This window comes from Mus caroli, unplaced genomic scaffold (assembly GCF_978045245.1).
Source record: "Mus caroli unplaced genomic scaffold, Mus_caroli_1 scaffold_2, whole genome shotgun sequence".
In the NCBI taxonomy this organism is placed as follows: Eukaryota; Metazoa; Chordata; class Mammalia; order Rodentia; family Muridae; genus Mus; species Mus caroli.
In genome coordinates this window covers 58021730-58038785 of record NW_028227257.1, presented here as the reverse complement: position 1 = coordinate 58038785, position 17056 = coordinate 58021730, and the positions used below count along the sequence as shown (strand labels likewise).

Here is a 17056-nt window from a genome sequence, read left to right as displayed (position 1 = left end):
ATTACTTTGTGTGTTACAAGGACCTGAGAACTTCTTTTAATTTTTAATTTTCTCAGCTTTGAATCTCACCTACAATACTCAATTTGTAGTTTTTTTTGGGGGGGCGGGGGTTAGGCTGGGGGAAGAAATGTAATTAGAAAGTTGTTAGCATTTCAATTAAAAAATACATTTAAAAAATCCATTCTGGGGCTGGAGGAATGACTCTACAGTTAAGAGCACTTGTTGCTCTTGCAGAAAACCCAGGTTTAATTCCCAGCAGCCAAAGGGCAGCTCACAACCATCTGTAACTCCAGATCTAGAAGATCCAGTTTGGTCTTATATCCTCCAGAGACACCATTCACCCATTCGTGCACATACATACATTCAGGCAGAACACTTATTTATTTATTTAGGTTTTTCGAGACAGGGTATCTCTGTGTAGCCCTGGCTTTCCTGAACTCACTCTGTAGACCAGGCTGGCCTTGAACTCAGAAATCTGCCTTCCTCTGCCTCCCAAGTGCTGGGATTAAAGAAAGGCATGTGCCACCACTGCCTGGTATAAAACATTTTTTTCTTTTTTAGATTTTATTTATTTTTTATGTATGTGAGTACACTGTAGTTGCACGCATGGTTGTGAGCCGTCTAGTGGTTGTTGGGAATTGAATTTTTAGGGCCTCTGCTCGCTCTGGTCAATTCTGCTCGCTCAGTCCCTGCTTGCCCTGGCCCAAAGATTTATTTATCATTATACATAGGTACATTGTAGCCGACTTCCAACGCACCAGAAGAGGTGTCAGATCTCATTACAGGTAGTTATGAGCCACCATGTGGTTGCTGGGAGTTGAACTCAGGACCTTCGGAAGAGCAGTCAGTGCTCTTACCTGCTGAGCCATCTTGCCAGCCCCAACAATTTTGTTTGTTTGTTTGTTTGTTTTTGTTTTTCGAGACAGGGTTTCTCCGTATAGCCCTGGCTGTCCTGGAACTCACTTTGTATACCAGGCTGGCCTCGAACTCAGAAATCCGCCTGCCTCTGCCTCCCGAGTGCTGGGATTAAAGGCGTGAATACATTTTGTTGTATTAAGCCTTGCACCAAACCTCTATCCACTCCATCCCTTCCCACTTCTCCTTTCTTATTTGGTATCCGTCTCCATTAAGCTCTCCTCGCGTGCCAAACATCTCATTGCCTTCTTGTCAAGAAATAAAACGGGCGGGTTGTCTAGAGCACCAGGAGATGCTGCTAAAGAATGTAAGACTCCATTCCATCCTCACAGGGAGACATCAAGAGCTGAGAGCTCTGGTGAGAATCCTCGGAAGACTAGTAGTAGGTATGATGCTAGAAAGAACTCTGAGTTCAAGGCCAGCCTGGTCTAAAGAGCAAAATCCAGGCCAGCCAAGGCTACACAGAAGAAGGGAAAGGAAGGGAAACGAAACTCCCAGAATGGATAGCTAAGGAAAGGGGCAGCAAGCTCCATCTCTAAAGTTAAAACCTGTTTGTCCTGACTGGGGAGCACTAAAGGCGGAATCTGGGCAGAAATCCGGCTGCCAATGGAAAGCGAGGAAGCCTTTAAAGAGAAAGGCTTGCAAATTCTGCCCTACAGCATCTTGATGCAGATGCATCAGGACCCCGTGACACATGCATTCCTCCTTTCACTCCTGCGAGCGTCAGGCCCTTTGTTGGTTGCTGGAGAGACCGGAGCGGTTGCAGCGGGTTTTTTTCAGAGCGCTCGCGGCGTCCTGCCTGCAGCAGCGCACTGTTCCCGTTAGTAACACAAAACACCCGCGCTCCACCTCAGACCTAAACTTGCTGTTTAAGGATCTTGGTGCTAGCCGGGTCTTCTGTAGCCACAAATCCCCCCCACGGCCTCCGTAGGCCGCTTTTTTTCTTTACTCTGGCTTGCTAAGTCTGAGTGAAGTCTCGTCCCCTGCCTCCGCCCCTCCCACCCCGCGCGACCCCGCCCTCCTGGCTGTCAAGTGCGCAGGCCCCGCCCCTGGCCCGCGCTTTGCCTTCTCCAGGCTCCGCCCCAGCCCCTTACTCTAGACCCTTGGCGGTTGGACGAGCAGAACCACCAGCTCCCCGCCGGGTCCAGCCGACACCTCGAAGCAAGAGAGCAACATGGCAGCTCCAGCTAAGGGCGAGAACCTGTCCCTGGTGGTGCACGGGCCTGGAGACATCCGCCTGGTAAAAAGGGGAAGGACTGTGGGAACTCAGGCAGCCACCCACCCAGCTCCGGTTTGCCCCTCTGGCAGGCTCAGCAGTGGTACCCACTCCCAAGTTCTGTTGCTCATAGAGCTGGCAGATAGCCCGTGCCAAGCACCCCTAACTGCCTGGGTTTACCCAGATCTCAGCTGGTTACCGGGAGGTGGGGGTGGGGTAGTTGTTATCTATCCCTAGAGAGAGTTCTGGTCGCGTGCTCCCAGAGCCTAGACCGGGCGCCAGGCACGTGACCTGTGCCCAGGACCGTTGAAAACTAATCAAGCCTTCAACTCTAATAGCTGCAAACTCACATTGTTGTTATTGCTCTTCAGAAGGGTCAGAGGGAGACTTCCAGGATTAGGATCTACCCAGATCTTCTCTTGTAGACAGTGGAGGACAGGAAAAAGGTGGCAAGGTGGCATTTAAAAGCAGTAAAGTTTCTATTTAATCCTTTTTGATTGGAACTGATAATACCCCATAGCAGAATTATTATCATGAGAGGGCCTAGCATTCAGTAACTGTTAATAATGCATTTTAACTGGGGATATAGCCTGGTGCTTATCTCCTTTAGTTCACATCTGGATCACTACCTTGGAGCATTCATTCTGTGTACTTCTGTCTCTGGCTTTAAACTTAGTTCTGCCCCCTGAACCAAAGTTCAGACATTTGCCGAGTCATCTCTGTGGTCATGCCAAAGTTCTCTTGACAAAGTCCATCTCAGTGGGGCATGCAGTTTGGGGATTAGATACCAGCCATCTCTTCTGCACCCTAGAGTCTGTCTCCTTCCCATTCAAAGAACAGGAGAGACTCATGCAGATGAAGAGTTCTTCTTGTCTGTTTAATAGCCTGTCCTCAGTGGTTATCAGTGGTTGCAGACTGATCATTTTCAGAGTTCCTTAACTCTTCCACCTGTAGACTTCTGTGAATTCCAAACCAAGAATCGTGTGGTTCCCAAGATGGTAGCCTTGGTTAGTTAACAGAGCCAAGACAAGAACTCAGTCAGATTCAAATTATCTTTCTAGTGCTCTTCCCAATCACATTTGAACATCTACCCAACATCCTGCATTAAAATTAAAGAGACACAGTGATTTGTGATTCTCTCTCTCTCTCTCTCTCTCTCTCTCTCTCTCTCTCTCTCTCTTTTCGAGACAGGGTTTCTCTGTGTAGTCCTGGCTGTCCTGGAACTTATTCTGTAGACCAGGCTGGCCTTGAACTCAGAAATCCACCTGCCTCTGCCTCCCAAGTGCTTGGGAGTGAGAAGGTCAGCAGAGAGCATGCTATTGCAGGGACCCCTGCCATCCAACACAGGCCTCCTGAGCTTTCCTCCTTCCCAGGCAAGATGTTCGCCCAGCCTCCAACCCCTTAGGGGGCACTTCTATCCCTCTGCTTTCTTAGGGCAGATAGATTCAGTAGTACAAGTTTGGGTGGTGGGATGAGCCTCAACCCCCAGCATCTTGAGGGGAGCTGTTCTCTCCTAGGAGAACCACAGTGAAATGCAGGATGTCTGAGGATGGTAGTGGCTAATCACGGTAGTGACTTTTGAAAGTCATAGGCTAGCTTGGTTATGGATTATAAAATGGGAAAGGAAGAAGACACATTCTTGGTTTTTTGTTTTTTGTTTTTTTGAAACAGGATTTCTCTGTGTTGCCCTGGCTGTCCTGGAACTCACTCTGTAGACCAGGCTGGCCTTGAACTCAGAAATCCACCTGCCTCTGCCCCCCAAGTGCTGGGATTAAAGGCGTGCACCACCACTACAATGCCACACAGCCACAGTTTGGTCTTTCCATGGAGGATGGGTTGGGCAACTGAGACTTAGCTTCCATTTGAGTGGACTAGGGGCAGGGTCTGCTGATAAAAACCCTTCCCTCCTGAGCTCACATTCTTTGGAATTCTTTGGAGAAACACCCATTCCTAATATCTAAAGCAGAATTCCAACAGGGCTTGAAGGGAAAGAGAGCTTAGGCTTTCCCAGAGATGCTTTCCCAGCCACCAGTAAGTCCAGAAACTGGCCCATGTCCAGGGCATAGCTCTAGAAAAACAGGAGTTGAGCCACTTTGCTGAGACAAGCAGGAAGGAAACCTAAGACCCAGCCTGGCCTCTGGCTGCCTGGGAGACTGGATTCCCTTTTCCCTACTACAGTAATTGAAGTCTTCTCACACTTAGTGTCGACACAGAGTTTGTAATTTGGGTGATAAATGAGAGTGTTTCTATGTAGAAGCTTACACTGGTGCGTGTTAGGAAGGACTGGTAAATGAGCAGATGAATGTTAGAGGACTGGGCATGTGTGCAGACATACTAGGATAGGCCGGTAGGCTTCCTTCATAATGAGGGAAATACACACACACACACACACACACACACACACACTGTCTTCAGACACAGAAGAGGGCATCAGATCTGATTACAGATGGCTGTGAGCTATCATGTAGTTGCTGGGAATTGAACTCAGGACCTCTGGAAGAGCCGTCGGTGCCATCTCTCCAGTTTATTTTATTATTTTTGTTTTATACATTTTTGGGTTTTCAAGACATGATTTCTTTGTACCATAGCTGTCCTGGAACTCCCTCTGTAGATCAGGCTGGCTTTGAATGAAGAGATCTACCGACCTCTGCCTCCCGAGTGCTTGAATTAATGGCACATGCCACCACCACCCAGGCTTCAGATTTCTCTATTTTAAATGGAGAAATTTAAGCAAGAGGGAAAAAAATAAATGAGTGAGCTGATATACAAGGAGGCAAGCCACCCATCAACAAACATGAGGGGGTATTCTTGAAAAGGAAATAGTAAAGTCAAAACCAAGGTGCCCGGAGTCCTGGGTCAGCCCAACCTCCACTGCTGGTAGCTGTGTGGCTCAGCACAGTCTTTCTCCTGCTATAACTAACTTGGCTCCTTGAAGAGGAGCACCAGGCCTGTAATCCCAGCTATTCAGGAGACTGAGGCAGGAAGACAATGCTCAAGGCTGCAATGGACTACAAAGTAAACTCAAGGCCAGTGGCAGAGTCTCTAGGTTAAGTCCTTAATACAGGGAAAGAGGAACAAGGGGTGGGGTGCCAGGAGGGGAGGAAGAGGAGGGGATGAAGAGAGGGGAGCTTTAGTATTTATTTGGGTGGTGTGAGCTTCATTGTCACTGTGCTTATAAAAGGGCCAGCATAGAGTCCCAGGCATCCCCACTGGTCTGTGCAAACTGGAGTTAAGCAGGAGGCCAAAGGCTTTAAACAGTCTGACCATGAAGAGATGGATAAAGGCCAAAAACCGTCAAATTATGGACAGTTTTGGCAAAATTCTTAGGATGTGGGCCAGGCAGAACACTATTCAACTGCAGCAGCTCAACTACGTTATGCCTCTTTAGCCCATCTCGAGAAATCTAGAACTTGCTTTTCTCCATTGGGCGATGCATTGCTGGTTCATGAAACTGGAATAGAAAACAGTGGACTTTGCTTATCTGCACAGAATCTTTGCTTGGGGGCAAGTGGGTGGCTTGTGAGTTTTTGTATTTTTAAGAAATATTTTATTATGTGGAGTTTGCTAGGCTAGAAAGGACACTAAGGGAAGGAATCAAAACATTGCTACATCCTTACAACTCTAAAGCTACATCCCACTCACGTGCTGGGTGCTTTAGTTCAGTGCTTCTAACTCCAGGATGAAGGAATGAGTTTATTTTCATTTCCAACTGACCACAGACTAATGTTTGCTGAACTCTACGGCAAACAGAATGCTAACCATTTCTACATGTGCCTCCCAATATCTTGTTCCATCACCAGTCAGTCCATGGACCATCCTCTTGAGAGCATGCCATCTCCTTTCTTCCTGAACACTGGCCCTTGCTTATTTTGGCATGTGGACAGGGAACAGATCAGCTGCTCTGACAGAGAGCTGAGTACTCTGGAGGAGGTAGCAAGGCGGTGGTTTGGCTTTTGTTTATTTTATACTGTCATTGGCTATGAGTGGACAACAAGGTAAAGGAAAAACAGTCATTTTAAAATGATGGGTTAATATTGTTTCATTATAAAGGACAGAGAGAATCATGCATTGGTATAAAGATTAAATAACGGTTTTTGCTTTTTTTGAGGAAATGTAACATTTCTCAGGGCAAAAGAACTGTTTTAAGGGTTGGCAAGATGGTGCTTGCTGCCATGCCTAACAGGTTGAGTTTGATATCTGGAACCCACATGGTGGAAAAAGAACACTGGCTCCCAGAAATTGTATGATGTCCGCCTGCATGTATGTGGCATGTATGTACATGTGCATTGGCATGCTAAAAAAAAAAAAAAAAAAAAAAAAAAAAAAAAAAAAGGATACAGTGAAAAGAGAATTGCTTTGATTTTTTTTTTTTTTTTTTTTTTTTTTTTTGGTTTTTGGTTTTTTTTTTTTTTTTGAGACAGGGTTTCTCTGTATAGCTCTGGCTGTCCTGGAACTCACTTTGTAGACCAGGCTGGCCTCAAACTCAGAAATCTGCCTGCCTTTGACTCCCAAGTGCTGGGATTAAAGGCGTGCGCCACCATCACCCAGCTGATGATTTTTTAAAAAGATTTATTTATTTTATATATATGAGCACACAGTAGCTGTACAGATGGTTGTGAGCCACCATGTGGTTGCTGGGATTTGAGCTCAGGACCTTTGGAAGAGCAGTCAGTGCTCTTAACTGCTGAACCATCTCACCAGCCCTTGATGATGTTTTTTAAAAAACAAGTTGCATTTCTAATAAAACACATAGACTTCACTGTTAAGCTTTGGATGAGAAGGAAGTTCTTGTCCTGATCACCTGTTGGGTCAAATAGTCCCAGACATTCTGTCCCTTTTCCTGGCTGGTGTTGTCAATATCTGACAGAGCCTTGATAGCCATCAGTGAGCAGCTGGATTCAACCAGGGGGAAAACTTGAAGAGGGAAGGGGTACAACTTAGTCCATAATTTAGTATGTCTGGGCTCAGTCTAAGCCTATACCCCAGCTATGCACAAAGCCAAGGCAGGAAGGCTGAAAGGTCAAGGCCTTCAGAGCTACTCTGGGCTACAGAGTGAAACCAGCCTGAGGAGTTTAGTGAGTCCTTCTCTCAATAGTAAGAAGAGTCTAGAGATGTAATTTAGAGATAGGGTTACCATGGGCAAGGCCCTAAGTTCAATCCTCATTATTAAAAAGAAAGAAAAAGCATTGAATGAAGTCTTACCTGTCAGAGGCACTTCAGAGGAAAAATAGAACACCAAACTCATTTAGAAAACAAGGAACCGTCCAAAGAAATACTTCCTTTCTTTCTATCTAAATTATGTTTCTACAGCAAACAAACCCCTAAACAATGATAAGGCACTTCAGATTCAAAATGGCAACCTGGCTTCTCTATCAAATGCTTAAGAAAGTATTGCCTTTGTCTGGAAAGGTCCTGAGGCACTGAGCTGTTTCCCATCAAAGTAGAAGGAAGCACCAGTCTGATAAGGTTTTTTGTTTGTTTGTTTGGGTTTTTTTTTGTTTTGGTTTTTCAAGACAGGGTTTCTCTGTGTAGCCCTGGCTGTCCTGGAACTCACTCTGTAGACCAGGCTGGCCTCGAACTCAGAAATCCACCTGCCTCTGCCTCCCGAGTGCTGGGATTAAAGGCGAGCGCCACCATGCCCAGCTCTGATAAGGTTTTAATGTTCTGAGAAAATAACCCTATTCTGAGAAGAAAGGGGCTCATAGATTAGGGGAAATTCCTTTTCAAATATCCTATGACATATTAAGGAGGAAGAATATGTACATATGTACATATAGAATGATGTTGAATGTAGAGGTTTTCTCTAAAATATATATATATATATATATATATATATATAAAACATTTCTAACCACAGGAAACTTGGTCAAGGTTTGCAGAGAGTTATCAGCCCAATATAAAAGAGTACAAATACTTATATAAAACTGTGCACAAGCCTTCTCCATTGCTACTAACAGGCATATTCTTGCTTACTATAAATAAGTATTATCTAATAAATTAGCATATGTTTTGTTCTTGTATTTTTTAAAATATTTATTTATTTATTTATTTATTTATTTATTTATTATATGTAAGTACACTGTAGCTGTCTTCAGACACTCCAGAAGAGGGCATCAGACTTCATTACGGATGGTTGTGAGCCACCATGTGGTTGCTGGGATTTGAATTCAGGACCTTAGGAAGAGCAGTCGGCGCTCTTAACTGCTGAGCCATCTCACCAGTCCTTGTTCTTGTATTTTTAATTAGGAAGAAAAAAATTTATATTACTGATGAGAATTAAGTAGTTCTCTGGCCTGTATAGATTGTGATCTTTTGGCTAGAAGGTGCAAATGCATTCTGGTCCCAGTTCCCCATGTTACCCCAGGGAAGGCTTCTTAAGAAAGGAATGCCTGAGCTCCCTAGGGCCTAGGCTGCAAAAGCCTCCTGAAAGCCAGGGACTGCCACTGACCTTTAACCCCAGCAAGTGGGAGGCAGGCAGAAACAGGCACATCTCTGGGGAGTCTGAGGCCAGCCTAGTTCCAGTCAGGGTTATACAAAGAGACCTTGTCTCAAAAAAACAAAAATAAAAACAGCAATCCAGACTGCTGGATAGACCCATTTGGGTGTTTGCAGACTCTTCAATCCTAACACATTCAAACTTAAGTCTCCTTAGGAGTTAGGATGTTTCACTTCCCTTCTCTTGTGAGATCTTGGGGAAGAAGCGGGAGGAGGGGCCTTTGTGAGGATGAATAAGTGGGAAGTGTTTGGTGTGGCTGGAAGTGAGATTGGGGAATGGGGTCTCCATGTGAGATGAACAGGATTTTTCAGGGCTATTGAGGAATATAAACATTCGAATTTCAGCAGGATAGAGGCTGGATAGAACAAGGAGAGCCCGGGCAGAGGGCCAGGTGAATGGACTTGGGAGAACATCAGTCCTTTATTTTGACCGCCTCATATGCCAGCACCAAAGGCTAGAGCAAAGTCTCTTGCTTAATTGGAAAACCTTTGGCTTTTCCTCCCTCTCTGAGAATTCAAGACAAATACATGGTAGTTAGGGAAAGATGAAGCAGGAAGAGAGTAACAATGGTGTCTTCGCCACCTTAAGTATTTAGCACAGCCCCTCGGGTCACAGGCAGGCTGACAAGTGGGAGCAAGTGGCAGAGACATCTAAGAATCTGGGCACGCCTTTAATCCCAGCACTTGGGAGGCAGAGACAGGCGCATTTCTGAGTTCGAGGCCAGCCTGGTCTACAAAGTGAGTTCCAGGACAGCCAGGGCTACACAGAGAAACCCTGTCTCGAAAATACCCCCCCCCCAAATAATCTGGGCACAGGCCACTTTACCTTCCCTGCTGTCCCTTTAAGGTATGGGGGTAGCTCTATCTCTACGGTATATGAAACAAGCCTAAATAGAGGCCTACTTCAGGGCTTCCAAGTCCCATCCTTTTAAAGGACAAATTTCTTTCAAATTTACCATTGAAAAAACGGGGAGTCTAATATTCCCCTACAACACTTTGAAGTACTTTGCCCTTTTCCAAAGGACAAGGTTGTCCAGAGCTGGTTAAACTGTTACGGGAACAGAACTTTGGGCTATTTCTTTTGTAATAAGAGCAAACATATTTGCTGTGAGTCGGCATTCTCTTTCATGATTATCCTCATGATACAAAAGAGGAAATTCAAGAGGTTATATAACATGCCCTAGGTACACAGCAGGTTGAGGAGAGCCAGCTTTGTACAGGGGCAGGCTATTCCAGAGCCTGACTTCTCTCAGCTCACCCAGGCCAGCTGGAGGAGGGAAAATATCCTTCCTTGATCTTTCCTTGTCTTGACTCCCTGACTACCACCTACACCAGAGGCTCTCAAACAGCGGTTTTTAACCCTTTCACAGAGGTTACATATTAGATACCCTGCATGTCAGATATTTACATTATGATTCATAACCAGAAAAATTAGTTATGAACTAACAATGAAAATAATTGTATAATCAGGGGTCACCACAACACAAGGAACTGTATTAAAGGGTTGCGGCGTTAGGAAGGTTGAGAAGCGCTGCTCTAGGCAAAATGGGTTGAGGGTGTGAACTCAAGTATACTAAAGGGAGCTGATGAAGAGACATTCAAACCACACAGACAGAGACACACACACACATATATATGTATGTATATATATATATACATACATACACATGCATATATGTAAATACACATATACATATACATACACATATACACATATATACGCACACACACACTATTTGGATGGCAGAGACAGCTGAGGTGATCCGACCAGGGGCATCTTCCTGGAGATTGTCTGAGGCTACTGAGAGTGAGTGTGCTGAAGAGAGAAGGGTGGCTTTAGATGTGATTCAGATGTTTCTGACTCAAAAAAGGTTGTAGGATGCTGCTGCAACTGAAGAAGACTTAGAGCTCCTCTTTGCACTTTTGTGAGTCATTCACAAGAAATCCTGCTTAGGAAACCTTGAATGTACCTGAAATGACAATCGCCGAAAATAAAGTGAAGGGATAGGCTCTCAGAGGAACTAAGTAACTCTGTGTGTGTGTGTGTGACAGTGTGTGTGTGTGTGTGTGTGTGTGTGTGTGTGACAGAGAGAGAGCGCGAGCGCGAGAGCGCGAACATGCATGGGTGCATCCATGCACGCATAGGTACATTGGTCTGCCTGCCTGTTCTCACCACTTTTAGGCATTCATTCTACCCCTGAGCTACAGCCCTCAGAGCCCTGAGAGATAAGGAGACATGGAAAGCTTAGGAAAGCATGTAGGAAAATCTGAGACGGAAAAGGAGATTAGGTAAACAGGGTGGCCAACCACCACCACCTTTTGGTGTTCAGTGGGCATGCTGTGGGAACCTGGTAAAGCTGGGGGCTGGGGACCCACAGAGGTTCTTAGTATTTACAAGGTTAAGGCTTATTTGTTTTGAGACAATATTGCTGTCTACTTCAAGTTATCTTAAAATACTAGATCTTTCTGCCTCAGCTTCCTTAAAACTGGGGCTATAGGTATATGCTTACCAGCTGTGAGAACTTTTTTTTAAAGTATAAACAAGGCATTTCATATTTGTGCATATGTGTCCCTGCAGTGGCCAGAAAGTGTTGGATCCTTTGGAGCTGGAGCTATAGGCATTTGTAAACAGCCTAACATGGATGCCAGAACCTGAACTCTGGTCCTGTGCAAGATCATCATGCAGTTTCAACTGCTGAGATGGCTCTCCAGTTACCAAGGGTTGATCTTAATAAAGTCTTGTGCCCAGTGGCATGCCCCCTGCAGAGAGAGGGAGGCAGAACTGAGCCGCAGTTGAGTGAAGTCACCAAGAGGTAGGGAGAGGTTGGTGAGGACTCTAGCTCTGTTGCTTGCCCTGTATACACAAAGCCTTGGGCTCTTTCTCCAGCACCACAAAAATTTGGTGTTGTGGCACTCAGCTGTATCCCAGCATTTGGGAGGAGGAGCAGCTTAAAGGTCACCTAGAGAGAGTGTGGGGACAGAGGGGAGGGAAATGTTGGGAAGAATGAAGTGTTCAATGTCCTCTGCCACGCAACAGTAAACAGGCCATCAGCATAGCACCCTCTGGTGTCCAGAAGAGTCACTCACTGTACCTTTGTGTGTGACTCGGCAAGGGCAGCTTGCCCTGGCTGGAAGCAGAGATAGGAAGAATGTGGAGCCAGAACATCAATCAGTGCCTGGGGTTTGTCTGCTGATGCCATTAGTACGGAGGGTGGGCGAGGTTCCAAGCCAGAAACAAAACTGGGTTCATTAGATTGCACCTTCGTTGAAGTTAAAATTGTATCTACTATAACAGAAACACACGTTACACAACAATCTAGGGTGTTAGTTAATATCAAACACGGCACCTGAGACTTCTTGGAGAAAGATTTGGTGATAGTGGTTCTAAGGTGGTGAGTTCTTTAAAAATGGATTCTTTTCCTTCTTTAAATTACTGTGAAGGAAAAAACAAAAACAAACAAACAAGCAAAAACCCAACCACTCCCCCAAAGCAAAATGAAAAGTGCCTCAGTTACTTTGAACGTTTTTTTCCCTTCACCCAAGGCGTTGTCCAGTTGGTGCCTCCTTCCTGGGCTCCAGAAGTGGTCATCCTCTGCTTAGCCCCTGCAGCTGCAGGGCAGGTTGTAACTATCTCAATTCTTCATTCTCAGGCTGTGGAGTCTCGGAAGCTGAAGTGATGGTGCCAGTAGAGCACCTAGCACGGGGATAACCCGACAGACGCATTAGCTCTGTGCCTCTCAGCATTAGCACATGAACGGGGGGGGGGGGGGGGGGTTTCCCCTCTGGAGGAGTTCAATTAGCCCTGAACTTTTCCCCACAAGAGAGTCTGCTGGTCTGAAGTGAAAGCGTTTAGACCTTACGTGGACGCCTTTGGGAAAGGCTGCCGGCTTGGTTTGCAGCCAGGCACTGGACCTGCTATGATAGTGTTGAGGCGGGTTTAGCCTAGCTGCTGTCAGTGTGCATTGATGCTGTGAGGCTGCCTAGAGCAAGTGGCTTGAGCCAGGCCTGGAACACGGGCTTTCTTTTAAAAACATATTTATTCACTCTGTGTGTGTGTGTGTGTCTGAGAGAGAGAGAGAGAGAGAGAGAGAGAGAGAGAGAGAGAGAGGAGAGAAACATGGTATGTGGAATGTGGAGGTCAGAGGACAACTTGTGAGTTGGCTCTCATCTTCTAGCACGTGGGTTCCAGGCATCAAACTCAGGTCATCAGGCTTGTCCCAAAGCCCCCCTTAACCTGCTGAACCATCTCACTGGCCAGGAAAGCTTTAATCAGAGACCCATCAGGGCACTCTGTATGGGGTCCACCTAGCAATCACCTCCCTCACATGATTGACAGAGAAGAAAGGTCACTTCCTCAGGACTGCACCAGGTACAGTGGAAACTGGTATAGATGTCAGATACAGCTGGGCTGAGCCCTGGTTAATCCTCTCTGTCTGGTGGCAGGATCTTGACCAAGTTCCCTACCTCCCTAGCTTCAGGTTTCTTTCTCATCTGTAAGCTCTGAGCTGTGTAAGGCAGAGTTGGAAGTATGATCTGGCCTACGGTAGCCATGGTAAACAATTCGTGTTGCCTTCTCCCTGATTCTTGTCTGCCCACAAAGAATTAGTAAACACCGGTCTGCTCACTCAGTTGTCCTTCCTCCTTGTCAACCCTGACTTAACCCTGGCCAATTAACCACAGAGAAAAGGTCAGTAAACAAATTCTATTCTAATACTATCTGTGAACACCAGAATACCTCCGGTTGCTTTCTGCTCTAAAATGCAGGGCCCTTGTGTTCTCAATAAGCTCCTAAACTCCCCATGGATGTTTAGAAGGGAGCACTGGGTATACACCTGAGCTAAAGTAAAAGAATAGACTGGCAGTGTAGATAACCTCCCACCAGTCTAACAGAGCCCTTGCAAGGCCCTGCTTACCACTCCCTTCCTTCCTGCAGGAGTATATCAGAGCAAACATCTGTATCTGAGAGCATGATTTCTAGGAGAAGTGGAAGGCAAGTCTAGAAACCCAGAGCAGCTCAGACAGCAGCTTTGCCAGGGACACATCTTTTTTCTCAGTCCTGGGCAAGTAGCACCAGAGAGGTGGTGGTGCGTTGAGTAACTAGAGCGGCTTCTGTTAGGAGCTGATAGTTGAAAATCGATTGTGGGGCGGCTGGCAGTTTTCCAGGGAGGGAACCCAGCTTCAGAACCTTGCTCCGTTCTTTGGCAGGTCACTACTTCAGCTGTGTTCTCTGTTGTGTTTGGAATGTATCGGGCATGACATTATCTGGGCTAATGGCTCTGTTTTGAGCAGGATGGTGGCGAGCAGGCCAGGGTCTCTAGCCTGCCTGATGCGCTGCCCCTTCAGAGCTCACAGGTTGTGAGGTATGGTGTGAACTTCTGTTCTGAGAAATAATTCAATGAACTTCCAGGAGAATATTTTATAGGTGAAAAAAAATGTAAGGATAAGTTATTATGCAGACTAAATAACTTTCTCTGTTTTATTTCAGGAGAACTACCCAATACCTGAGCTGGGCCCAAATGGTAGGTCCTCACATGACATTGTATCTGCTGGTGTTGGCCTTGGGGACGTGTGCATTGGTCCCTGCCCCTCTCCCTACTGGCTAATGTGCTTTTATGTCTGTCCATTGGCCACAGCTGTTTATTTGGCTACTGTTTGAAGTAAAAGAATCACAGATAGGAGGAGAGAAGCTAAGATACCAGACTGCCAAGTTGCCCTGGACTTCTGATGTATGAATCATGTGGACCAAAGGCAGAACAACCAGCACTGTGTCTACCAGATTAGATGCCAAATCATAATTCTAGTTCTAAAAACCTACAGAACTAAATCTCTTAGTTAGTAGAGGAACATTGTGTTAGTACACCCAAGAGGGCTAGACCAGAACTATCTACCTGTCTAATAGGGGTGGGAGGGGCTGCGGGAAGCTCTGTCTCTTCCTGTAATCCTGTTCATAATCTATAGAATCCCAGAGTGAGGCTAGGGGCAATACACAGAGTCTTTGGTCCCTCGGGTCCCTGTCCTCTCCTTGGTGACCTGGGATGTTCTCAACCCTGTACCACACTTCAGCTCAGAAACACAGATTCTGGGTGAACGTCAGCTTGAAGGCAGAGCTTTCTTGGTAACTCCTGGGCTTTGCTCCTCAAAGGTCAGCTGCGTTGTTGACTTGCAGTGATAAGATAGAAAAAACAGCTGTTTCTATCAGTGTTTAGCAAGCAGAGCAAATTTAAGGCTTAAACATTTTCTCCAAGATACCATACCATGTTCAGAGGAGGCGCCTCACTGTATCCTGACGAGGTGGCTTTGGTTGCAGAGGCAGCCAAGTAAGGCCTTTCCTGGTCTATGAAGGGCCCCCTCTGATCCACTCTGGTCTCAATCTTTGCCTTTTTCTGTAGTTGAATTGAAAGAGAGAAAGTATTTCAGAAAGCGAGCGTTTGAGCAAGAGACATCTCATCTGTTGCTGCAAATTTGAACTTGTATAAAAGAAAGTTTAGTTTCCCTGATCTCAATAATCTTTATCTTTGATCTCAGAATTCAGCCTGTCATTCCTAACTGCTCAATCAAAACCAAGGCCAGAGACAGTTCTCCAGAGCCATATCTGGGGGGAGTTTTGCTGGTGGTTTGTGACAAGTGTTGTAACTGAGATGTCAGAGTTCATAGCACAACTCTTGGCCCCTTTGTCTTTCAAAGACGGAGTCTTTTCTCAGGGAGGTATTCGTAGTCAGCCCAGTCAGACAGGGCAGGAATCCTTTGGTACTCACCGAGAGGCCCAGCAGCAGCAGCAACAGCAGCAGCCTTTTAAAATGGACACTTGACAGTAGAAATGCCACTGCACCTCATTCGATTCAGTCCCCCAAATGGGATGTGTGAGTTAACTTGGAGGAGAGCTAAGTAAAGTGGCACTTTTTTTTTTTTTTTTTTTTTTTTTGGTTTTTGGTTTTTCGAGACAGGGTTTCTCTGTATAGCCCTGGATGTCCTGGAACTCACTTTGTAGACCAGGCTGGCCTCGAACTCAGAAATCCGCCTGCCTCTGCCTCCCGAGTGCTGGGATTAAAGGCATGCGCCACCACGCCCGGCTAAGTGGCACCTTTTTAGAAATCAAGGACCACGAGGAACTTAACCTGGCGGGTCATCCTGCAGTGCCAACCACTGGTTATCTCCAGCTAAACAGTTGTTCTTTTACATGGTTGACACAGTGCTTCCTCCTCATGGTATCTTCTTGTACAGCAGGAGTGGTCAGGGTTCTCCAAACAACAGAACAAGTAAGATATGTATGTATGTGTATGTGCATATATACAGGGGTCGGGAGAGGGGAGAACAGTTTATTTTATGTTAAGTAACTGAGCCTGTGACTGGACGATCTGGAAAGCTCTGGGCTTGCAGGACAGGGCAGCAGTCTCTGGCAAGTTTTCTGTGTTGGAGTCTTAGGAAAGTTTCTCCTAAGGGCTTCATGTGATTGGATGAGGCCTGCCTATATGGAGGATAGTCTGGTCCACTCAAAGTCTGCTGATTTAAATGCTAATTGTACCATAAGACCCTTCACAAGAACCCTACCTTGCTTCTCCTTTGGTCTTCTCCCAAGGGACTTACTTGATTGAATGAGGCCTGCCTACTTATTTTATGGAGGATAATCTGGTCCACTCACAGTCTTGATTTAAATGCTAATTATACCATTAGACCCTTCACAAGAACCCTGCCTGTGAGCAAACTACGCATGGATGTTTGACCAAACAGCTGGGTACCCCTGCCCAGCCAAGTCAATGTGCACGGACCATCACACTCAGTTCCTTTGCTATGTTCAAGCTGTTCTGTGTCTTCCTAGGCTTAATTAGGCTTTCTGTTTAGCTCGGTTTCCTTTGGAATCTCAATTCTGTGGCTGATTCTGAGAACCCAGCTCTCTTTCCTGTCTAGAGGAAAATTCCTGGTGCTTCTGAGAGCAATGGAAGGTTCGCCTTTCCCTCACGTGTTTCCTTTGTCTCCATTGTCTCCTTAGATGTGTTACTAAAGATGCACTCGGTGGGGATCTGCGGCTCAGATGTTCACTACTGGGAGCATGGACGAATTGGGGATTTTGTTGTGAAAAAGCCAATGGTGCTTGGGCACGAGGCTGCTGGAACAGTCACAAAAGTAGGAGAGTTGGTGAAACATCTGAAACCAGGTCAGTAAATAAATGTGTGAGTGCTTGCACTGAGAGTACAGGGGTGTACAAGCTAGTGCTGGGTCCCCACATGTAGGAATCTTACCTTCTGCCTCAGAGAGGGGACAGAAGCAGTCACAGTGTGTGCTGGGAAATACAGGGGTGATCAACATGTCCTGTCTAGACTCCTGTCTCCTATGAAAGAGATAGAGAATATGAAATAAACCAGAAAAGGGGGATGAGGAAGTATTTCTGTCATAAGCTACAAACTGCTTCCAGATACTGAAAATCAAGACCTT

The 17056-nt window shown here is 45.9% G+C and overlaps 1 protein-coding gene across 1 annotated transcript in view; it reads left to right on the top strand.

Annotated features, from left to right (window-relative positions):
* Positions 1-1976: 1976 nt before the first annotated feature.
* The window catches only part of Sord (sorbitol dehydrogenase), a 31305-nt gene continuing 16225 nt past the window's right edge, over positions 1977-17056 (top strand). The window contains exons 1-3 of the mRNA XM_021180392.3: positions 1977-2155; positions 14112-14145; positions 16614-16778. Coding sequence (XP_021036051.1) covers positions 2090-2155; positions 14112-14145; positions 16614-16778 — 265 coding nt within the window. The 5' untranslated portion in view covers positions 1977-2089. The remainder of the gene's footprint in view (positions 2156-14111; positions 14146-16613; positions 16779-17056) is intronic.